At 39.0% G+C, this 24,514-nt stretch overlaps 1 protein-coding gene across 2 annotated transcripts in view; it reads left to right on the top strand.

Moving 5' to 3' along the window:
* GPM6A (glycoprotein M6A) overlaps nucleotides 1-22,353 on the top strand; it is a 329,090-nt gene extending 306,737 nt beyond the window's left edge. For both annotated transcript variants that reach the window (XM_073902268.1, XM_073902267.1), the window contains exons 4-7: nucleotides 8,774-8,927; nucleotides 14,724-14,800; nucleotides 15,344-15,409; nucleotides 20,229-22,353. In XM_073902268.1, coding sequence (XP_073758369.1) covers nucleotides 8,774-8,927; nucleotides 14,724-14,800; nucleotides 15,344-15,409; nucleotides 20,229-20,381 — 450 coding nt within the window. In that variant the 3' untranslated portion in view covers nucleotides 20,382-22,353. The remainder of the gene's footprint in view (nucleotides 1-8,773; nucleotides 8,928-14,723; nucleotides 14,801-15,343; nucleotides 15,410-20,228) is intronic.
* The last annotated feature ends 2,161 nt before the right edge of the window (nucleotides 22,354-24,514 follow it).

Below are 24,514 nucleotides of genomic sequence, written 5' to 3'. Positions count from 1 at the left end.
TATACAGGCAAATCATGCTTCGCCACATTTTTTTGAGACTCCGTTTCTTTGCCTATTTTTCTCATTTTCAGATTAACTTCTGTGGTTTATGTTGCTTTGTGGGGAAACTAAGTACATTAAGGATGTAAAAATTTAAACGTTCACTGAGGAATTACTAAGCTTAGCATTATTATATTGGGATCCTTGGTAAAAAAAAAATTTCTCACACATTGGCTATATAATTGATATTAAAATAGCATTCACTAAAAGAAAATGTCCTCTATAGTAATATTTGCTGGAAAAGAATGTATTCTACTAGGCCAGTGACGCTTTTATTTTTAAAATTATTTATTTTACTTGAAACCTGTCTTGGCTTGAAAAAGTAAAAACCGTGTAGTCGGTTAAGCATCCGACTCTTGATTTCAGGATCTCAGGGTGGTGAGATCAAGCCCCGAATCAGGCTCTGAGCTCGTTAGGGAATCTGTTTAAGATTCTCTGTCTCTCTCTGCCCCTCCCCGCTCACATGCACTCACTCTCTCTCAAAAAAAAGAAAGAAAGAAAGTAAAAGTAAAATCCCCTTCACTAAATATTTTGAGGATTTCTTACATAGACTGAGTTGCCATGCTGGGCACTGGTGATGTGAAAAGGTACAAGACAGTGTCCCTGCTTCTGGGGAGTTTCCAGTCTAGTTGGAACAGTTCAGGCGACTTGTACACGCACACACATGCTGAGCATGTTGATGAACAGGGACACTTACTGTGTTTTCACAGAGAAAAAGTGATTAAAAGTCTGTTGTTGACCCGTACATACCCGAGGCCTTGTACAGTGCACATTGTTGACACACAGGAAATTTTAATTACTAATGAACTGATGAATAAAAGGGGCTCATAAATCTGGGTTTTGGAGGTTAGAAGGAAGTTCTATGAGTAACCTGAAGGCTAAAAGTTAGAATGAAATGTTTAGGATACTGCAGTTATCAAGGTGTTAGATCAGGCAGGTGCAAAATCCTAATAGATTGTGTATAACGTTCTGAAGTGCTTGCATTTGATTTGTTCAGTGAATGAGACCGATGCAAGGTAGTAAAGAAGGAAACGTTACAGTTAACGTATTTTAAAAGAGATGTTGGTTTTTAGAGCAGTTTTAGGTTCACATCAAAATTGAGTGGGAAGTACAGAGATGTCCTGTATCCCCCCTGGCCTCCACATATGTACAGCCTCCATCATTGTGAAAATCCCACACCAGAGTGGTACATTTGCCACAGCCAATGAACCTAAAGATCATAGTTGACATTAGTTCAGCTCTTGGTGTTGCACATTCTAGGGGTTTGGACAAATGTTTAGTATCATGTATCTACCATGATAACGTCACACAAGCAGTCTGTCTGCCCTAAAAGCCCTCAGCACTCCACCTATTCATCCTCCCTCTCCCCTAACCCCTGGCAACCACTGATCTTTTTACTGCCTTAATAGATTTACTTTTTCCAGAATGTCATACAGTAGGTAGCCTTTTCAGATTGGCTTCTTTCATTTAGTAATATGCATTTTTAGGGTCCCCTCCACATCTTTGCATGACCTGATAGCTCAACTTCCTTTAGTACTGAGTGATATTCCATTGTCTGGGTGGACCACAGTCTATTTATCCATTCACTGACTCAAGGACATCTTCATTTCTTCCACGTTTTGGCAATGATGAATGCAGCTGCTATACACGTAGCAAATCATTTTTAAAACAATTTTCTGATCACCGCTTGTGCTTAGGTAGTTTGGGGCCATAATGATGACAATGAAGATGATGATGATTGCATATTTCCAAGTTAATTTACATAATAAGTGACATAATTTTTTTCTGCAGTAAACTTTACACGGTGTGCTTTCTGGAGCCTGCTGAGTTCAGTATTGTTCATGCTGCTCCGTTTTGCATGTATAGTGGTAGCGTACTCAGGTATTGATTTGCTCTTCTTCGATTCCGTATTATTTTGTGTTAGGATTGTCATTCTCAACCAGGGGCTGCTTTCCTCCCTGAGGACATTGAGAAATGGTGGCTACGCAATTGGCATCTGGTGGCCTGAGGCCACGGATGCTGCTAAGCTTGCTGCCAGGTGCAGGACATTCCCATAATAAAGAATTTGCTGGCCCCCAATTTCCACAGTGCTGAATTTGAGAAACTCTGATTTAGAAATTTGGTTCATGTCCAGTGCCTCACTCATCCATGCATTTGGCTGACACTGGCATAAATTTCTGGCAAATCATCCCAACTTCACCTTTTTTTTTTACCTCAGGTGTGGTCCTCTGAAGATCCTAAAGATGAATATCAATGAAGTCCTCATGTCAAATGTACCCCTGAGAGCTTTACTGATTCCAATAGAACAGTAGTTCTTAACACCAGAAGCCCATTAGAATCACCTGTAGAAATGTTTTAAAATATAGATATAGTCTGGGGCACCCGGGTGGCTCAGTTGGTTAAGCATCCAGCTCTGGATTTCAGCTCAGGTCGTGATGTCCTGGGTCCTGGGATCGCGCCCCGCGTCAGGCTCTGTGCTCAGCGGGGAGTCTGCTGGAAGATTCTCTCCCTCTGCCCCTCCCCTCACTCGCTTTCTCTCTCTTTCTTTCTCTCTTTAATAAATAGATATTTTAAAATGTATACATGTAGATATAGTCTGCATGGGCAAGGCCTTTCTCTCTCATCGTTGCCGAATGCTCCCCCTGTGTGGCCATGGTTGAAAACCACTATCAGAGGCTGTGCTCCCAACTAATGTCTACTAGTCAGCCGTCTTCATCACAGTACATCTGGGCTCTGAGCTATTTCTGCCTGCCTGGTGACTATAGCAAACGATACAGCATTGCATATTTTAAAGTTGCTAAGAGGTAGGTCTTAAAAGTTCTCATCACAAGAAAAAAATTTTGAGACATATATGGTGACAGATGTTACCTGGACTTATTGATTGTGGCAGTCATTTCACAGTGTATGTAAATAGCGAATCATTAGGTCATACACCTGAAACTAGTATACTGTTATCTGTCCAATATTCCTCAGTTAAAAAGAAGAACATCTTATTATTTATTTATTATCTTATATATTATTTATAATAATTATAATTATATATTTATCATTTATTATTAATGCTCAGATGACAGACTATGTATCTGTCAAGTACTAGCAATGAAAAGCTAGAAATAAACATGATAATTATGAGATATTTTATTACATACAGTTTGTTTTTACCCAGGAGTACACTTGATCATTTTTTTTTAGTTTATTTGAGACAGACAGAGAGAGAGAGAGCACAAGCGGGGAGGAGGTCAGAGAGAGAGGGAGAGGCAGACTCTCCCCTGAGCAGGGAGCCCAATGCGGGGCTTGATCCCAGGACCCTGAGATCATGACCTGAGCAGAAGCCAGACGCTTAACCGACTGAGCCACCCAGGCACCCCTACATTTGATCATTTTGAATAATTCTTCAGTTCGAGTAATTACCAGATCCTAAGATAAAACATTACATAGGAAGATAGAATTATATTTTTAGCTTGTTTGATTTGGATACTTTCACGACCATGAACTGCTGTTCCCGGAAATGTACAGGTTTACGCTCAAAATTCAAAAGTAAGACCTTTTGTGCCTTTCTTAAAACAAAATGTATGAATTAGTAGCCATGAAAATACTTTCTCCTGGCAGAGAGTTCCTCTGTTAACACCGAACTCTATTGATCGGCTCAGGCATTGCGACTTGCGGAGGAAAGCAAGTGTGAGTCTCTATGGTGGTTTCCAAAGTCACGCCTTCCATCACCTGATGAAGTAGCGGCAGTCACACAGTTCAAAGTGTTCCAGTCCACTTTGAATCTAAACCTATTGAATTATAAGTCCCATTCTATAGTGAACAACACCTTCAAAAGAAGCTTTTGAGAAATCCCCCGGGACAGAAAGAAAACCAAGAATGAGAGGATGTAGCCAGAGGCATGCTGATTACTCTCCCGGGGACTTCTGAGCGGCTTTTAGCTGTGCAAGGCAATGTGCTTCAAGCCGCCGTATCATGTCCGTTGTTCTTGAGACTATAAATTAGCTTTGAGATCTACAATTGCAAATAATGAAAATGTTAATCAAAAGGGCTTTTTTCCTCCGAGGAGTTCCATTAACAAGATTTCTTCAGTTTTGGGGTGGTTTCCAGACTTTCTAGAGCCTTTTCCTCGAGTGGGAGCCCGCCTTGAATAACTTTCCCAGACTCAAGAACTTCTTCTTTTTACTTTCTCCACACGTGAAATGAAATCTAATTCCTTTATTCCGTACAGTCCTATCATTCAGCCAAAGCATATATTTTTATAGTCGTGGCAGTTGTCACAATAATGCTGTCTTGCATAAAAATACCTAATATTTTGTCTGTGCTTCTTAAAAGCCCGATTCTGTGCCAAATGATTTTTATGTGCTACCTCTCTCCAGCCTCACTAAATCACGTAAGATCAATTTAGCAGGTATTCTCATTTTACAAAGGCAAACACAACAGCATAATGAGCAGCCAGACTCCATCCAGCTCAAAAGCCTGTGCCTTTAATCAGTGTGCTATAAATCCCCCTTTACTGCTAAATAAATGTGACACTTAGGTTAGGGACACGGTGAGTAGCATGTTGGTGCTTGATAAATCAATCCGTCTCTACCCTCTTACAGAATAGAGACAAAGAACGGAAAATGATTTTTATCAACTCATACAGGTTAGCAGTGTTAGAAGTGAATGGGTACTCGTTCGTGAAGCATGCTTATCGATACATGGCGGCTCAGCAGACCTTACCTAGACTGGGTGCGTAAGGCCATGAGAACAGAGGAGTGCCGAGCCAGCAGCCAGACTGCCTCTGTTGATTTGCTTCATTCCAATTCCAGAAAAGAAGAAGAAAAAAGATTACCCAGGAAATATTCCCCGTTCTCTCTGGTAGAGTCACACAAAATGTTTACCGTAGACAATCAAGTGTGTTTTAAGGCCAGATACGGTCTAGATGTCCACATGGAATATTTATATTTCCCCTGATGAGAAAAACAAGGGGGAAGTGTTTATTGCTTTCTCTGACTGAAATCCTTGGATATACTTTAACACATCTTAGGCCCTCATTAAGTATTTGTTGAGCAAGACAAAAAAATTCTAAAAGTGATATAAGCTTAAATATATTAAAAGAGTAAATGGCCAGTAAAAGATATTTACTCCAGTTCCTTCAGTTATTTAAAGAAGTTAATATTCAACAGGTTTTATTTTCTAGTATTTTTAGACCAGGCTTTGTTTCATCTTGGACCTAAAGGTGTGAATATGTCTGCCGAATCATAGTTCAAGGCCATTGCTAGGACAGATGCTGGCTCTTCACACTCTCCAACCATTAGTATTGCAGAGTAGAGACTAACAGGAAGTCAGATTTGGGAGGAAATTAAGCAGTGTTATTAAAAAGTATGTGTTTAATCATGTTCCGAGTTTCTGAAATCCTATGACACTTGCCAGTTTATAGGAGACAGGTTTGATCTCAGGTCTCATTGGCTTTATCTTGACTCTTTTCTTATTCGTTGTATGAATTCCCTACCCTTAATCCCAGTAATTTCTATATTAATCACAACACAACTTTAATAAAGATGGCACAGGCTCTAACATGACAGTGACACCAAGTTTACCAATTTTCAGAAGTGTTACTTTAGTGTGTCTTCTGAGAATTGAGTTTCACTTGTTTGAGGTTTCACCAAAACCATAAAGTCTCTCTGTAACTCATCACCAAAGGAATTAATAGAGTTGAATAAGAGATTTAGTTTCATTCCGTGTATTTATTTTATTCTGTATTGTCATTTTGAAAACGTGACCTGAGGTGTTCAAGTTAAGCCAGAATACTACTGTTTCTCTTCAAAAGTCTTCTAGAAGGTGCCTTTGAAACTCAGAAGGGAACCAAGTGTCTATAGAAACTTAGCTTTTGGTGTATAAGGACTACATATCAGACACGTTCAAATAGAATCCTACTGCTGTATGAGCTAATAGAGTATGTTTAAAGGATTAAAAATACAATTTCAGGGGCACCTGGTTGGCTCAGTCGGTTAAGTGTCCACCTCTTGGTTTCAGCTCAGGTCATGATCTTGCAGTGGTGGGATCAGGCCCCACGTCAGGCTCCATGTTGAGCGTGGAGTCTACTTCAGATTCTCTCTCCCTCCTCCTCTGCCCCTCTCCCCAGTCGCTCACGCACGTGCTCTCTCTCTCTCCCTCAAATAAATAAATAAATCTTTAAAAAATACGATTTCACCCTTATACATATGTTCACATGTGCTGATCATCCCATGTTCTGAGTCTGATTATATAAATACAGCACAATCATCAGGAAATCTTTCAGAAAATGCCACTTTTAAAACAAGTCATACTGTAAGGTGCACGAACTCAAAATACACTGTATACACAGATAAAGAGGGAAGGAGGGGTAATAAAATTTGGAGTGGGTCTCTCTCAGGATGCAAATTCAGATCATCATTGGGTACATGCAGAAATGCATATGCACACAGAACACATCTCTTTCCCACTTCCAATTTTGATTTGCAGATATAGTTAAGGGTAGTTGGATTGGGAGAAAGAAAGGGAAGTAAAATTATATCCCTTTAGGGGACATGTACAAAATATAATCATAAACAACAAAGCTGAAGATTGAGAGAACATACTGCTATGTGAGTTACCTGGGAGGGTGTCTCACTTAGTAGAAGTATGAGGTCCACCAAACTAAATGTTCCTTGCAGTCAGAAAACTGAGGTCCCCACCTATGCATCACCAGGGCATAGAGCATGAACTAATGCACGATGGTTGCTAACACGGTATTTGTGGATTGAAGGAATGAATAAATGTATGAATCAACCATTGTAGAGTGGGCAAGAGTGTAGTTCTAAAAACTCTCTCGTGGCTTTTTTCTTCTTTCATGTTTTCTGTGTTTTCCTGGAAGATGACTTGTTAATCCTACAGTCAGGGACATGAGTGATGGCCGAGAAGGCTATAGTCTTACTCACAGATACAGGATTCAAATGAGAAGAACCAGATATTGTAGCAGAACAGTTCCTACGGTAGTGATTTTCTTCTTTCGCTACTTTTCAGGGATAATCTTGATTTCAGTCTCTACTATCTGAGTATGATTCGTTAATGCCATGTGACATAGGGGAAAGGAAGGAAAAATAAGACGAAAAACAGAGAGAGAGACAAACCATAAGAGACTCTTAACACCAGGAAACAAACTGAGGGTCGCTAGAGGGGAGGCAGGTGGGAGGATGGGGTAACTGGGTGATGGGCACTAAGGAGGGCACTTGGTGGAATGAGCACTGGGTCTTTTTTTTTTTTAAAGAATTTATTTATTTGACAGAGAGAGAGACAGCAAGAGAGGGAACACAAGCAGGGGGAGTGGGAGAGGGAGACGCAGGCTTCCCGCGGAGCAGGGAGCCCGACGCGGAGCTCGATCCCAGGACCCTGGGATCATGACCGGAGCCAAAGGCAGACGCTTAACGACTGAGCCACCCAGGCACCCCGAGCACTGGGTCTTGTACACAACTGATGAATCACTAAATAATTCTAATAATACACTGTATGTTAATTAAATTGAATTTAAATAAAAAGTCAAATTAAATTAAAAAATACCATGTGACAGAATAATGTGGCAACTCCTGCCTATCATCTGTTTCTAGTTGGTGTTTATCTACGTGGGCACTTCATATAATGAATTACTCTTGTGATCGTGGGAAATATGCTAATGAATCCAGTGACACATTGAGAGATATAATCAATTTATATCAACGTGTGCATTCAAGCCTGTACTTAAACCTCAGGGTATTGTGACTTACACCTGTTCTTTTTCAGTTACCTCTGAAATACAGTTGTTAATGCAAGTGTTAGCTTAGGCAATTCAAGGTGTATATTTATGGAGACAATTTTATATGTAGATAATATGGACTAAATCATTGATAAGTAATGTGAAGCAACATGAATACATCTATCAATCTTTTACCAGCTCTACATCCATCTACCAATATATGCATCTGTCTTTTTAGTCAGCATCTAAGTCACGCTTGAACTAAAAATCCACTTAACCAATGCTGAAACTAAGTCTCTTATTCAACTGTATATGGGCACATTAACAGCCTTTTTCTTCATTTTATAAATACTAAAAATATTTCTGAAACAAGCAAAAAAAAAACCCTTTATTTTCAAACTGAGTATCACATTTTACTATGTTTCTATAGCAAAAATAAAATTAATATTCATGAAAGAAGGCTTTAGGTTTTAAAGTTCACAGATCACTGCAAAAGAGAAGTGTGCACTTTTATCATTAATACTAAAATGACTTGAGAATTACCACACTTATAGTATTAAATATAAACATAATTTATATTTATGCTTCCATATTTATGGTATGAATGGTGCTCATTTAGTGGTAATATAAATTTATTGACAAAGTTTGAACTTTGCAGAATCCCCTGTAAATATACCAGTTACTATGTTCTAAAGTCTAAAAAAAAAATGTGAAGTGAGATTTTTGAGACAAATACATGAATGAAACAGACATTATGATGCAGATGGATTCTTTCTTCCTTTGTTGCTGAGCACCTCTGCCATGAGGTGGGTTTCCTTCCAGCAGGTTCTTCACAGAACCCATGTTATTTAGCATCTCTCAGTTTCCTGTGGTGCATTTCCCACGGTGTTGTGATAACAAGCTGTGCAAGAGGGCACTTAACACTTCAAATTGGATTTTATAAATTAGTCGCAAAATTCTTCTTTTCTAGTAGATTACATGTTTTCTCTCTCGACTTTTTCTCTGTTGCAGTTTATTATGCTGACATACCTTTTCATGCTGGCCTGGCTGGGGGTCACGGCTTTCACCTCCCTGCCCGTCTACATGTACTTTAATCTGTGGACCATTTGCCGAAACACCACCTTAGTGGAGGGAGCCAATCTCTGCTTGGACCTTCGTCAGTTTGGTAGGTGGACCTCTAACTAAAACGAGGCCTCGTGCTCTTTGACCTCAGTGACTGCCTCTGAAATATTGCTGATCACGCTGGAACCATCATGACTTGATGAGAAATGGATACTTGAGAAGTGTATCAGAGTATTCACTTTGAAGACATCCTTTTTAAATTTAAATACGTAGGAATTGAAGGTTGATTGGAGGTAGATATCACAGCATGAAATCTACAAACGTGTATGTTTGAACAAGCCATCAGGTTGGCTTTCCTGGTATTGTCAAGATGAAATTGTAATGTCCTTGTCCCGACTTCTTTGCGCTTGTCCAGACTTGCTATGATGCTTGTGTATCCACTCTTATTCTTCCATACAAATATAAGATTTGTGAAGTCTAGTGTGAAGATCACCTAAGAAGTATGTATTTTACTGGCTTCCAAAATAAGCAGAAAAACTTAGCATTTTATAATAACAAAATCAAAGAATGTTAAACCAATCGGCAGCCCTCTTTGGTTATTTTTTTTAGCGCTAAAACCTCACGTGATAAAAATAGTTTCGTATGTGTCTGTGGGCTTGTGATACACGGACCCTATTCTAATTGTTTTGTCCATGTTGACTTGTTTGATCCTTAACAACAATTCTGTATGGTGGACACTATCATTATCCTCTTTATAAATGACACAGAGAGGTTAAATGAGTTGCCCAAGGTTATACAGCTAGGAGGTGACAGAGCCAGGATTCAAACCCCAACAGCCTCATTGCAGAGTCTGTGGTAATTACACATCAGCCTGCAAGTGCTGCTGATAGACAAATGCAAAGAAGTGGATTTAATCTCATCCAGCCTGTTCAGAATTCTATTCCATCATCTGTGAAAAAACATGGGAGCTACAAAATTTACATAAGATATGGAGATCCACATGTTTGAGCGGATTTTTTCCTCATAGACTATTAAAATCTACCGCATGAACATCTGGGAATGCTCCCTGTGATTTTCTCTGAGGTTTCCTGATTCTTCTGGAAAGTGGAGAACGTTTCTGTAGGTGGTGCCTGCAGGCTGTGGGGCTCAGTGGGGATGCTGTAGATAGACTGTGGCGTACAGTGCATCAGTCCAACACCAGCCAGCCGCATGCTCCAAAGCTGTGGCCTCCTCCCCATCCCATAAGCTGGAGCCCCAAGCCTCCTTTGCCTGATCTAATAAAAAGCAAGGGCTGCTCTGTGGATGAAGTTCTTGGCAAGAAGACCACAGAGGGAATATGGATAGCTCTTCCACTGGAGAGGTTTCAATCTTGGAATCATGTCCCACATACACACAGGAAGGGAACGCATCGGCAATAGCTGCTGGAGGTCATGAGAGAACAGCTATTTGGCTCTGACTTTAGTCCCTCCCCGTCAATGTCTTCCTCCTGTTCTGTGGATCTGAAAAGTGGAAACTGGAAGAGAGGTGACTGGTCTCTCAGACAGGGTTGCCAGCTAAAATATGGGCCACCTAGGGAAGTTTCAATTTCAGATAAACAAGCAATGTTTTTAGTACAGTCTGTCCAAATATTATATGGGACACAATTATAGTAGGTGTAAACCATGACAAGGATTAAAGCTGCCCTTTGAAACTTAGCACCATTTACTACATAGTTATCAAGATTTATTCTAATTTAACTTTTCTCCATGATGTGGAAGAGAGGGCACTTTTCAGATGTCATGCAACTTTTTACATGAGATATTAAGTCTTTCTGTTCGCCCTTCCTACGGAATCTACTGCCTGGATGGCATTTATTTGCCCTCCAGATTATACGCTCTCAATAAGAATCCTGGATGTAGAGGCACAATCAAGTTATCAAGGGGCATCGGCTTAGAAAACGACACTCCTCCCCAAGTCTGGATTATGATTAGTACAGACATTTACTAATGTCATCAAAAAAGTGATTGGGTAGAGAAGAACATGCTATAAAGCGATTTCCCTTACTTTGCAAAGTTGTCTCCTTACATCTAGACGGTATCTTTGCTCTAAGGGGATCAAGGTCCTTGAACTGCATCATGGGAACTCCTGTCATGTAATGGCTGGGATGCCTGCTTAGTCCCTACTTGCATCTTCCTGTTCTTTCCCCTGCGTGTGATAGATGCATCTGCCTCATACAGATCTAATGGCAAGCAGAGGCATTGTGCAGCTCATAAAGTCGGGGAACTTAAAGATGATTTGTCCTATTAGGGTTTGCCATATTTCAAAATGAGTCATGAAATAATTTGACTAGCAATTTTAATTTTTTAATGCTTTCATAATTATTTCTGTTGCCCTTCAGTGATAGGCACAGCAATTTAATGACATTGAATGTATGAGGGTTTTGTCTTAGTAAATTTGTTTCAGAAGATGTTAAAACTGATCTCCCCCATAATATCATCTAGATCCAGAATTTACAACTGCTTTGTTAAAACCTGATTATTTGATGAAACTCCCTCAGGGCCAACCATAGGGAGAGAGTGGTCCAGAGTAGGTGGGGCACCTTCAGCCTTATAACCAACCCTCCCTCTCATCCAGCACATCCACACATTGTAGCAGGAGCATCTGGCTTTTCTCTGATTTCCATAAAGCCCTTCTCAGTAAAATTTCATTTCAACAAATATTTATTGAGCTTCTGCTATGTGTCAGCATTGCTCAATTTTGAAAGACAAAAATCTCCACGTCAAAAAAGTAAAATAAATCAAACTTTGACAAACACTTAGATCATGGACCTGGCCCGTCAAGCTTTTTCTAGAGAAGACACCCATGACCTAGAAACGTTGCATTATTTGCACAAGATAGAACAGAGGACAGAGATGAAGCTATCAATCAACAGCTTTTTTGACTTTAGTCCACTCTGTTCAGAAGGACATTTTATGTTAATGTAGAAACTAGACACGTATACTATGAGTAGGCAATCTTTTGTCTGGTTAGCCATGTGTCCCAGCTAATCGGTGAACTATATACATTTCTGTTAAATAATTCAAGAATTTATTTGGCAAAATCTTGGCTACATTTTTCTTGTCTAGGCTATTCCCCTGCATAGGCATTCCTATGTTAGGCTACCCATCAAAGGGGAATTCGGTTACCGATGGAATGAAGGTTACTAATCAACTGATCTAAAAATGGGGTCATTATCCTGGATGATCCAGGAGGGCCCTGTGTAATCACAGGGCTCCTTAAAAGTGGAAGAGGCAGAAGAGAAGAAGTCAGAGGGAGAGGGACCTCGGAAGAAGTGCACATTTTACTCAGAGAGATGCCATTTTACTCACTTTGACGATGTACAAAAGGGGCCAGGAGCCAAGGAATGTGGGTGGACTAGAGAAGCTAGAAAAGGGTACTTCAGGTATTCTATCATCTTTAAGACTAGTAATGTAAATCGTAAATTACTTGAAAATTCAGCATTCATATTTCCTAGTAGGGTGTTAATTTCCCATCACCCTGTGAGGAATCATAGTATCATTATACCTACTCCTTCTGCTTACCTCCACCCCTAGCTTGCAGTTTCCTCCATAAGAATTGATGCCCTGAGCAGTGGTGCTTCGACTGCCCAGAAACCTCCAAGAGGCTTTTGTTGCCTTAACGATGAAAGTAATAGGAACTGTGCACATGGTGCAAGTTTTTCCTAGTTCAGATACAACCAATTCTTAGAAAACCAGAAATACGTCACTTCTGCTTAACCAGCTTAAATGACATTTAAAAAAAAAAATCTATAGAAAAAGCTCGTGGCTGCAATCTCTGATGCCTCCAATTCCTGTCTGCTCTCCTTGCCTGCTTCTCTTGTACAATCCGAACTTGTCCCAAGGGGAGAAGCAGGGAGGCTGGTTGGCGCTCTTGTCGTAGCCCTGAGGTGACTGAGTGGTGGCTCAGGTGGGTTGGTAGTGAGAGAAGTGAGGAGAATTGGTCCGGGGCTGACTGTCCTTTGAAGACTGGGGCTGCAGAATGTCCCGAGAGGTGGACATGTGGGTTTGAGAGAAAAAGAAGATCCAAGGAGGAATGCGGTTGTTGCCAGGACCTCGGGGAACACTGACTTGCTGCCCCATGAGCCGGAGCCTAAAGAAGAGCTTGCGTGGGAGGGAGGCAGGCAAGGCAGATCAGAGTTCGCTTTTGAAGATGTTGATTTTTAGACACGTATTAGGAATCTAAACAGAGTTGTCAAGGGTAAAAAATTGGGTATATGAGTCTTGATTTCGGGAAAGAGGCACAGGGCTGGCTGAATGGATTGAGGAGCTGTTGCTAATTTTTAGCTGTGGCCCATTCAATATGCAAAGATGATGGCTCGGTGAGATCGGCAGGGGACAAAGATGACAGGTGTGCACGCTGGGAGCTCCCGTGAACGAGGTCTTAGAGAGAGGGGACCTGCAAGAATCCAAAGACAAAAACAGGGGTCCGTAGACTGGGGGACGTAATGAAGAAGAGCCAGAAGGAGAAGGAGTCAAGCATCTGCCTCCAGCACGGTCAGCCAGCCAGGAATGGAGGACAGAGAATTCATCCTTGGTTTTAATTATGTGGAGGTCATGGCTGACTTCCATGGAGGGTTGAGGCAAAATCTGACTGAAAAAGGTTTAAGTAGATTCTGGAAAAGAAGGGAATGGCCGACAGCGAACACAGTTAATGCTTTCGAGGAGTTCTGCTGCAAAGGTGAACAAAGGCACAGTAAGGACATGTGTGCAGAGCCTGGGTGTTCTATATGAATGGGGTCTGCAGCTGCTCAGCATGGAGAAACATGGCCTTTACCAGGAAGCTTTCTCGATAATGAGGGTTTATGAGACACATCTCAGGGGCTTCTTATTTCCCCCCTCCCCTCCCAGTAACATCTTGGCAGAAAGGCAAGGTCACAGAGAAGCGTGTCTGCATTCAGTGGACTGCAAGTGGATTATTTTAAAAAAAAAAATAATTGCACAAACCATTGTCAAGGCAGAATGGGAGCAGCTCCATAGAGAGTGAGAGCTGACCGTGTACCTCAAAGTGAGCATGTGTGACTAGATAACACGTACTGACATTAAAGAGAAGGCGGTGCTAGAAGCTTAGGTATTAGTTCGCCCAGAACTTGTAGGTTTTCTTTTTTCCCCTTTATGTATGTGTGTTTAATGCTTCGGTAGTTCTCAAAAATTCAAGACCCGTCTGAGGCTAACCTTGATCACTTTTCTGTAAAATGAGATCCGTGGCAGTGGGACACCTATGTGCTTGTTAAAGATGCAGTACCCCTGGCAAACACTCACAGTTTCTGATTTCACAGTTCTGTGGTGGAGTCCAGAAATACCTGTTTTTGAGCATTCCCCAGGTGACTCTGATGCAGTTGGTCTGTAAGCCAACAGGAGCAAGGGAGAACATGAGCAAAATTACAGGGTTTTTAAAATTTTTTTCCTACTAATAACAGCGTTTTCAATATTAGCAGAGAAAAATTACTCCCTTGGGCAATATGCTTTTATAGACGAACAGAAGCTTTGTACCGGCAAAATAAATCTAGATCCACACTTCAGCACAGTCTGGAACATAGTTATCAAAATCATGTGATGCCGACACCACTGCATTAATGGACCAAACCAATCAACGGGCTACAACTGAATGTGGAGATTCTGGGGGCTGGGTCCGACTGAATTCAGATTGAAAATGTTGTAAATTGTTTGAGGGCTAAATGGTTTTGATCTTCCATTCATAATTCTGGTTATAATTACTATCTAGCAATAAAAGCTAAGAGAGAATGTTTCCATTATACTATAGCATAAAATGGAACTTGCTTAGTTTTTCTCAGATAAGACTCTTTTTCTCTCTCTGGGCTCTTGAAAACATTTATAACTAAGCTGTAATTTTCTACATGTAGGGATTGTGACAATTGGAGAAGAAAAGAAAATCTGTACCGTCTCTGAGAATTTCCTGAGGATGTGTGAGTCTACTGAGGTAAATGTTTTTAAAGCTGTTTATGTTGTCCGAATTTTAGTTTCATTTTGGTGGTTGCAAAATACATCATTAAATCTGTATTGAATTTTCCCCTTTTCATCTCCGAGGCAATTTTACTCACAGTGATGTTATGTAGGGGGACTGGAGAACAAACATGAATGAGATACTTTGTCTGTTTCAGTAAAAATGATGACAAATATATATTTTTCTTGAAACCATCATTTTCACAAAAGAACATTTTTAATGTTATATTAAAAAAGATAGTGTAGCCTTATATAGTTATATTACTGAAAACCATCGTTATTCATGACGATCTCATCTTTGTAATAAAAGTATACTAAAATGATGCGGTTGCAAAGACTTAAATAATTTGCAGAAGAAAAGATACTGTAATAATGCTTTTGGATTGAGTGAGGGATGTACCCTAAGTGCACTTTTGTTAAAGATGTGCGAAGTTCTTATTTGTAAGACAGCAGAAGTCCCCATCGCCCTTCTGCTTGTAACTCTGATGCGTGGTTTGATTCTTTGTGGTTTCCTTTGCAGCTGAACATGACCTTCCACTTGTTCATTGTGGCACTTGCTGGGGCTGGGGCGGCAGTTATTGCTATGGTAAGACCTCGAGCTCTGAGGCTTGGTTTTTCGATTTGGAGGGCAGAGTGATTTACTTGTTGAGAAGATCATTTATCCCCCATCCCAAAGTCTATACAAATGCTATTTATTTATTTATTTTTATTTATTTTTTTTTTTTAAAGATTTTATTTTATTTGACAGAGAGATAGAGAGCACAAGTAAGCAGAGAGGCAGGCAGAGAGGGAGAAGCAGGCTCTCTGCTGAGCAGGGAGCCCGACGCGGGGCTTGATCCCAGGACCCCAGGATCATGACCTGAGCCGAAGGCAGCCACTTAACCGACTGAGCCACCCAGGCGCCCCAATCCTATTTATTTTAATATCAGTAAAAAGGGGGGAAGTGGGGGAACGGGGAACAATGGGCAAATAAATAAGTGAACAACAAGGCTGAACTTGAAAAAAATATTATTGTTACAATAGAGATAATATTCGGTAAGCAGTTTAAGGATTAGAACACTCAGTCATATTGGTAACATTAACAAAAATAAGTAAATTCATCCATGTTTCAGATATTAGATCATTATTAACATAAAAAATCATCTCCGGATCGTAGAGGTTTGTATCAGTGTGATATTCTAGGTAATCTAACCAGTTCCTTAACTTCCATTATCCTTTTCTCCTCCTTATTTAAGGACAGAAAAAAGCCATATTGAGTCACTTATGGAAAAAGGATTAATTTATTCTTCTTAACACAGACATCAATAGTTTCCTGTCATTTCTTGGATATCTAATTTTGTTCAGAAATACTAAGAACAAGTTTTTCAAGTCAGACTTTTACTGAGTGTTGGACCTGCAATGTTCCAGATTCTGTCTCTTCCTTGGTAACTCACGGTGAAGTCCAGTTTGCTCACTGGACTACCAAAAACCAACCTTGGACAAACACTCAGAGCATCAGTAATAGTTTTTGCAGCCAAGGTCTTCCAGCCCTAACTTTTGCATCCTAGTATACAAAGTAATAATACAAAAGTAAGGTAGTATAGAGCTCTAGAATGTTCCCAATAACTTCACAAATATTGTAGCCAATTCAATATGCAAAGATGATGAATTAATTCGGGTTTATTTAATCCCTTTCCTTATAGTGCCAATATACTCTCTAATGTGTTGGTGAAAGGGATACTTTTTACAAAATAAGACCGTTTTCTCTCTTGTCAAAGAATAAAACTAGGGGAGCACCAGGGTGGCTCAGTTGGTTAAGCATCCAACTCTTGATTTCCATTCAGGTCCTGATCTCAGGGCGGTGGGATCCAGCCCTGCGTAGGGCTGGCTCTATGCTCAACAGGGAGTCTGCTCGAGATTTCTCTCCTCTCCCTCTGCCCCTCCCCCTGCTCTCTAAATAAATAAATAAGGAAGGAAGGAAGGAAGGAAATAAATAAATAAAATCTTTAAAAAAAGAATAAAACTAGGAATAATCAGTGGTAAGGTACTAATGAGCCATTTCAGACCAGTTATTTTTTAGTGACCTTATAAACACTTATGTATTGAGATTTGATTGTTTTACTAAAAATGATTTTAAAAAATTACAGAAATGACTATGTCAGTGCTAAAGCGAGTTTTCAGACATTCTGTTAATTTAGTTTCATGCGCATTGCTCAACATTTCAGATTGACTGTATAAACCTGTACGTAGGAATTTTATTTCAGAATGTAAGGTGCTTAATAAGATCATGTTGGTTCATTAACTGGAGGGGTCACAATAAGACAATAAGCAAAGGCTCTATATTCCTAGCCTAAAATCAGTGCTAAAATATGCCCTGAAGAAGCATGACATGTTCTGGGCAGTGATATTCCAAGCACTCATGGTGCCAAGCAGCACCCAGCCTGGCTGTGAGATAAGAGGAAACATTTGTTCATACACACATTCCTATGTGATGGATCATTGTTAGGGACTTGTGTTTGTTCAAGCAACATACACTCACGTATAGAGGTCTATCAAAGCACTTTTTGTGAAGAGGTGTGTAATAAAGCATGCGTTCACATTTGCTACATATGTGTGTGTATAAAACTGTGTAAAAATGAGGGCCTTTAGGCATACATTAGTGAAAAGTACTCGTGTAAATGAATAATGTACTTAAATGTCCCCAAAAATGCTTACTTTGAAATGATTCTATTGTCAAAAGGATCTTAAGATAATAGAAATTCAGATGCTATGTATTTCTTAAGAAATCTGTGCTTTGCATAAACTCAGGAGTTTATGTTATAATTTAGCATAATTTATAAATAAATTTTATTTCAAACTACAAGAGTTTAGAATGTTATTTTTAAGTACATCCTTTTGGATCTCTAAATATATGCATAGCATAAATTCCTTAAGAAATAAATAACATCTAACTACTGATTGACATAGGTATTTCCAATTCATTAGCTCTGATAACGGTTACGGTTTTAGGAGACAGGGCTAATATAACAATAATTACTGCTTCTGCTCCTGGTACTAATATTAGTACCAAGAGTACTGTTATTTGCTCATACTTCTTTAAGCCTTGCTCTGTTGAAAGCACTGCCAAGTGCTTAAGCACATAAATACATTCAATAGTCATAAGAGAGCCATTGTCATTAACCTCATCACCAACTCCTTCAACACTCAAAATATACTACCATCATTATTTCCGTATTAGAGATGAGAAAATTGAGATAAATCCTTCTCTACCAAAATGTTTAAAACATCATCTGCAATTTAAGGCAAAGATGGTAAAAATTTGTACTAAGACTAATGTAATCTACTCCATTTGATTTTTCAGAGGCGTTAGGAAGTTCTATAGATGCTGGCCAAAGGGGTCCACTTGCATCGTGCCAGGTTCCGGGGACCGCTATCCACCTGCCAAGGGACAGTAAGAGCCTGGCAGCTGGTGTCCCCCTGAGGCCAGAGGAAATGTCTGAAGACTACTGGAAAGTGCCCATTTCTGAACTAGAATGATGCTGAAGCTCTTTTCAGTATTTCACTCAGGCATATTTAATAATAATTTCGGGGTCATATTTTCTCAGGCTTTAAAAGGAAGGTTTTTGTACATCTAAAAATATATTCATTCATGTGAAACGTATTTTGAGTACCCACTGCTTGCCAGACATTCTCCACAGCACTTGATATCTTCCAAACAACACAGCAAGGTGCCCCGTGAATTTGGTCATGTGTTCAGTCCTCTGTTCGGTCCCCATGTATGTAGTCATGAAGCCTTCAACTATGAAAATGACAGAGGACAAGAATCTAACTCACAGCTCTTGTTTGCATGCAGCTTACAATTTCCACTACACAAAATGCAGGATTTCAAAGGAAATAGAACATTCTGAAAATTCTTTTCGGTATTCCTCTTGGTATGCATCTTTTCCCATGTTGCCGTGTGAAAATTGTCATTTTTTTTTCCTACTGCCTCTTGACTACCTTAACATATCACAGTAGTCTCCATTTAGAATTGACTTTGTGTTCTTGATGTCTCTCTTTACTTTTCTAAAACCAACCTACCTCCAATCTTTCAGTGTACTCTCTTGGCTAATCAAAATGTTGGTGTTCTATTTTACTAAATTATGGACAAGAATATTGCCCACCCTTTAAAACTCAGATCAAGTAAATAACAACTTAGTTTCTCTTTCTTTTTCTTTTTTTTTTTAAGATTTTATTTATTTATTTGAGAGAGAGAGAATGAGAGACAGAGAGCACAAGAGGGAAGAGGGTCAGAGGGAGAAGCAGACTCCCTGCTGAGCAAGGGAGCCCGATGTGGGACTTGATCCCAGGACTCCAGGATCATGACCTGAGCCGAAGGCAGTCACCCAACCAACTGAGCCACCCAGGCGCCCTCTTTTTTTTTTTTTTTTTTTTAGGATTTTGTTTATTTGACAGAGAGAGACACAGCGAGAGAGGGAACACAAGCAGGGGGAGTGGGAGAGGGAGAAGCAGGCTTCCCGCAGAGCAGGGAGCCCGATGTGGGGCTCGATCCCAGGACCCTGGGACCATGGCCTGAGCCGAAGGCAGCCGCTTAATGACTGAGCCACCCAGGTGCCCCTAGTTTCTCTTTCATATTCACCCATCAAAAGCCATCATTTGGAAAACTGCTTTATCTCTGTGGACCAGGAGTGAGGGAAAGAGAGCAAAACAAACAAGTGCTCCCATAGCTGAGTGCATTCAAGTCCAATCAGGAACTTCATTACTTGAGTAACTATGTTACTCGAGACAGATCAGAAGTGTCCTTTGTGAAGATGGCACTCGTCTAGCTATTGTGAATGTATGCAAACATACAAAATCCATATGACACAATACTTGCTCTCTTGTAGCTTACAATCTAAAGGAAACTGCAAAATTATGGAAAATCAACTTGACGAATAAGTCACAGATTAATTTTGGGGTTTCCATGATCCCTCTTTCTGTTGCACAGCAGGCAATAGTATATCCTCCCATTAATTCAGAATTGTCTAGACTCAAACGGTGTAAGAGACTATTTTCTGTTATGGATGGGAAAACGTAGATACACCAACAGGAAATGTATAGTCTGTTAGTTTGGGTAAGTGAGGGCAGAATGGACAGGAAACATCACCTAAAGATTGAAAATCAATCTTGGCTACTCCAGGCTTGAAAAAGAAGGAGAGAAAGAGATTTTGAAAGAAAGGGAGCTGAGAAGATGCTGTTACATAGTCGGAGATGTGAGAAGGAATAACATATTTTTATTGTTCTCATTACCACAGAGATTTTGGTTCCGTCTTACTAGCGCACATATCCTACATAAGCATGCAATTTGACCATTTCTTTCCTGATAGCAAGGTGTGCTGACGACACTGAACAGACTTCCAGTATAAATTATTTCTGTCTTTGATTAGGTTCACTACCTTATGGTTCTGTCGGCCAACTGGGCTTATGTGAAGGATGCCTGCCGGATGCAGAAATACGAGGACATCAAGTCGAAGGAGGAGCAAGAACTCCATGACATCCACTCGACTCGCTCCAAAGAGCGGCTCAACGCATACACATAAATAAACCCTTCCTGCCCCTCCCGCCATTCAGATGCATTGGTGTTTAACTAAGGGCCATCCAACCATCCAACCTTTTGAAAACTAAAATGGAAGTGCTTCTCATCAATGATATGTAGGGTGACTTATGACTCACCTGAACACAGTTCCTTGCTGTTTAGCACTTGATTTCCTAATTTGTTAAATTGGTGTGATCACATCTCTTCTACAAGCTCCTATCCAGCCTTTACCTTTTTTTTAAATTTCTCCAACTCATTTAATAAATCTGTAAGATTGAAGATACTAACATTGTCAGATGCGGAGATTTATTTGATTTTTAACCGCTTCCCATGTGTTAATACGTAACACCTTTTGCATTATTTCTTATGTTTTGGAAAGAAAAATAGCTTTTTATACTTTTTAGTTTCGATTTCGGTAACTAGTTTAACTACAGGTAACCTTCAAAGGGACCATTGTACATTATGAACAAGAGACAGAGATGGTATCATGATGACTCTTCTTGAAATCTGGAAATCCCGTCTGGAGATCAGCGGCCACGTGCGTACAGGCCCTGGTTCATGTTTTCATCAATCTAAGGTGCAATTTCTAAATTTGTAAGAGTAGGTTTAAAAAAAAAAAGTGCTTCTTATCTTTGTTAACATTGTATTTTTTTCTTGATGTACTTAAAAGGTATTTCTCTCTGATTACTCCTGTTTATGTTGTGAGCACGTAGAAACAGTGTTACTAATGCATGGCTAGTTGCCTTTTTAAGATTGTGACACCAGACTTACCTTTTAAAGCTTAGTATAGAGACAATTTTCATGGAAATAACTACTGTGAACTCTTGAAGAATGATCTCTTTGTGATTTAAGCAGTGGCTGGATTGGAACTTTTAATATGCTAATGTGGAACATTAATTACCTTTATGAAGGTGGTATATTAAGAAATAAGCACAGTAACCCCTCCGAAGTTGTTTTACCTACTTTAAAACATTTTAATGGATTGCACCTTTGTAAACTATCCCCCCCAATGTGTATGATATATTTGAAAAGGCTTCCATTAATATAATAGCTTTGCTTGCAGCCTTCCAATCTATGTTGGTTTACCTGTAGTGTTTTTTAAAGTGTGGTCAGAGGCCACTCTAGAATGTATCCCTTCCAAGTGTAGTGATAGATCTGTGTTTTTATTTGAAGTAAGTCATTTTAACCAAATGTTCATTCATAATCATTTATAAGAAGTACCTATATCAAAGGAATAAAAAAAAAAAAGCAATCAGTATTACTGGACCAAAATTGGTGTTTGTTTTAACCATGACTCTTCTTTTGATTATTTCTAATGCTACAAGAATGCTGTAAAGTGTCTTTTAAAATGATGTAGCCTGACAAGACATTTTTGTCAGTGTATAAAAATTAGGTAGTATTGTGCACTGATTTGACCATTGTGAAATCTTTTCTCAGTGTAAGTGCATTTCTAATAAAATTTACGAGTGAAACAATCTTTGTACAACGACTAGTCATGCATCATCCATAATTTTACAAGTTCTTGTAGTAGGTAGCGGGGTATTACTAGGGTTATCTGTGGCATGATTATGCATTCGGTAGTATTATTTAATTAATTTGGGGGTTTGCTTCCTTTTTTTACACGTAGATTATCTTACTGGTTCATTTTTCTGATATATGCAGTATTACAGATATTCAGCAAAAGTATTAATGGGCTTCTTTAAATTCTATATTATAGTGTTTCAGTTCTGTGTCTTAACAGTTTGTGATGATTTTTAAAACTGTCTTTTAAACTTATGTAATGATGTTGATGCTTTTGGCTTTTTTTTTTCCTGGTATTAGAGTTTGTATTTTCACAAAGAGTGCTTTGTAGCAGGCATTACAATTAATCTGTTTTGTACATAAATGTGCCAACAGCTCGATGGTGGCGTTTTTGAAATGTAGAACAAAGTGCTTGCAAAATGTAATAAATACACTTGTGTACTTTGTGTACTTATTATTAGTTTCTGCAGTGTTTTTTTGTGTTTTTTTTGTTTTGTTTTGTTTATTCCTCTTTCCTATGTATGTGCACTCTTTCCAAATGCAATAGACGCTGTCTTTTTAGGATGCTTATTACCTCAGTTGAGCTGACCTCACTGAACTGAGAATTCTGTGTATGTCATGCAGCATAGGGAGGCTAGGGAGCTGGGGAGAGGGCAAAGGTGTGAAGATTTTGGAGGTCATTTAATTTAGCAAAATGATAACAATTCCCAATTTATGCTATTCCTTGCCTAATTTCTATTGTTTTGTGTTTTCTTTAGAGCTTCCTAAACTAGTAGAGAAACAAAAAAGACTAATTCAATTCAGAAAGAAAAATGATTTCTTGGGTTGCTCCAAAATTTCAAGGTGAGAACAATTAAGTGAAAAATACATATATTTTCCAGACTCTTTGTTTGTTTGGGTTGTAATTTCTTCTGGCCAAACCAGAAGTGATGGCAATTTAAAAATAAAACAGTGATCAATAAAAATCTTAATTTTCACCAGGCCTAAGTAATTGTATTAGTCTTCAATTATTTATGTATTATTATAAGTAATTATTATAAGTGCCTGAAAATTTCAGGCACTTAGGTTACAAATATCTACAGTAATTACAAGCAGATCTGGGCAAAATATCTTATGTCTTAAGAAGTCACTTTTAAGACAATAAGAAAGTAATCCCATTATTAAATAAGAGTAAATAATTATTAAATGACAATTTTATTCTTTCCAGTGTTTATGAAATTTTTAGCATAGCAACAAGAAAATAAAGAATTATATATTAAAAATTATCAGTGTGAACAAAAATTTCACAAGAGAATGCTTTTCAAAGAAAATGATCATTGTAGGATAATTATATTTTTGGAAAACTTAAAGGTCCATTTCTGTTTGTAAAACTACACATTTATCTTTAAAGCAAGTAATTTCCCTTTGGGAATTTTTTATCTCCTAGCTTTATTGAGATAAAATTGACACGTAAGCCTTTTGGGAATTGTAAAGCTAATGTGAAGACTAAGGAAATTATTCACTTTGAGAAGAAATTGTGCATCGGCCAGCTTTGGTGTGGGTGTAATCAGCTTACTTCCTCATGTTAAAAACGTAGAAGTAGCAGATTCTGATTTATTCACTCAAAGATGAACTTGACTTTTGTTTTATTTTTGCCTTTTAGGCAAAAGAGAAAGGTATCATTTTAAAGTATGTTTCACTTAAGTCACTCCATAGTTTACGTATGCTGAGCATAATGGGACTTGAATTAAGCTATCATTAGACCTTGAGAAACACTCTGCTCAGTTTCCTGCAAGGTTTTCGGGTATCGAATCATCTGAAGTCCCTGGAGGCAAGTCTGTAAAAACGTTGCTAGGGAGCTCACATGTGAACCTCTTCCTACTGGCTTACATAAGCCGCGGACCTCAAGTTTCTTCTCGCAAAAGTAAATTTTACCTCTCTGATCATTTAGATTCTTTTGCCCTTTTCCACAAAAATCCAACATGCTTGCAAATTGAAAAGAATGTAGAATATGCAATAAGTTGAAGTGTTAAGTTCATTATTAAATGAATTACTGAAATAAATAAAATATTAAACGAAATAATATCAAAATGAAATAAAATTTACCTAAGCTGCTGTATTTCTAAACTGTGAAACCCCCTATAGATGGAAACACCAAACAAAAGAAAATAAATAAATGATGGGGGAATACAAAATAGGAAAGAGAAGAGATCCAAGTAATTCTGCTACCATACTTGGATAAGAGAGAGAAAGAAAAGTACAGAGTTATTGGAAGATATAAATTGCATGGGGGGAAAATTTTTAGAAAGAAAAGTAAAAAAATACAAAACTTAAAGATGACACCAAGAAGAAACAGCCTACAAAGTAAAAAAAAAAAAAAAAAACTTTTAAGTGGAAGAAGCAGTTGAGACCACAGCTCTTCTTTACTTCAGCATTGTCTGCCCCCCACTCGATGTACTTGAGTAGACACCCTCACGCTCCAGGCCTTGCAGGATAGAACACTTTCCTCCCCCCAACAGCCCAACACGGGGCCCTAAAGGAGCTGATCCCACCACGTTGCCCAACATCACTGCTCTGATTAGAAAATGGGAACATTGTCTGACTTTTTAAAAAGTGGTGTAATCTGTTTGCTTCTTT

The sequence above is a fragment of the Callorhinus ursinus genome, unplaced genomic scaffold (genome assembly GCF_003265705.2).
Source record: "Callorhinus ursinus isolate GAN/ISIS: 27379988/994484 unplaced genomic scaffold, GSC_fseal_2.0 scaffold17, whole genome shotgun sequence".
Classification (NCBI taxonomy): Eukaryota; Metazoa; Chordata; class Mammalia; order Carnivora; family Otariidae; genus Callorhinus; species Callorhinus ursinus.
The sequence above is the reverse complement of the archived record's forward strand: the minus strand, read 5'-3'. Positions and strand labels throughout refer to the sequence as shown.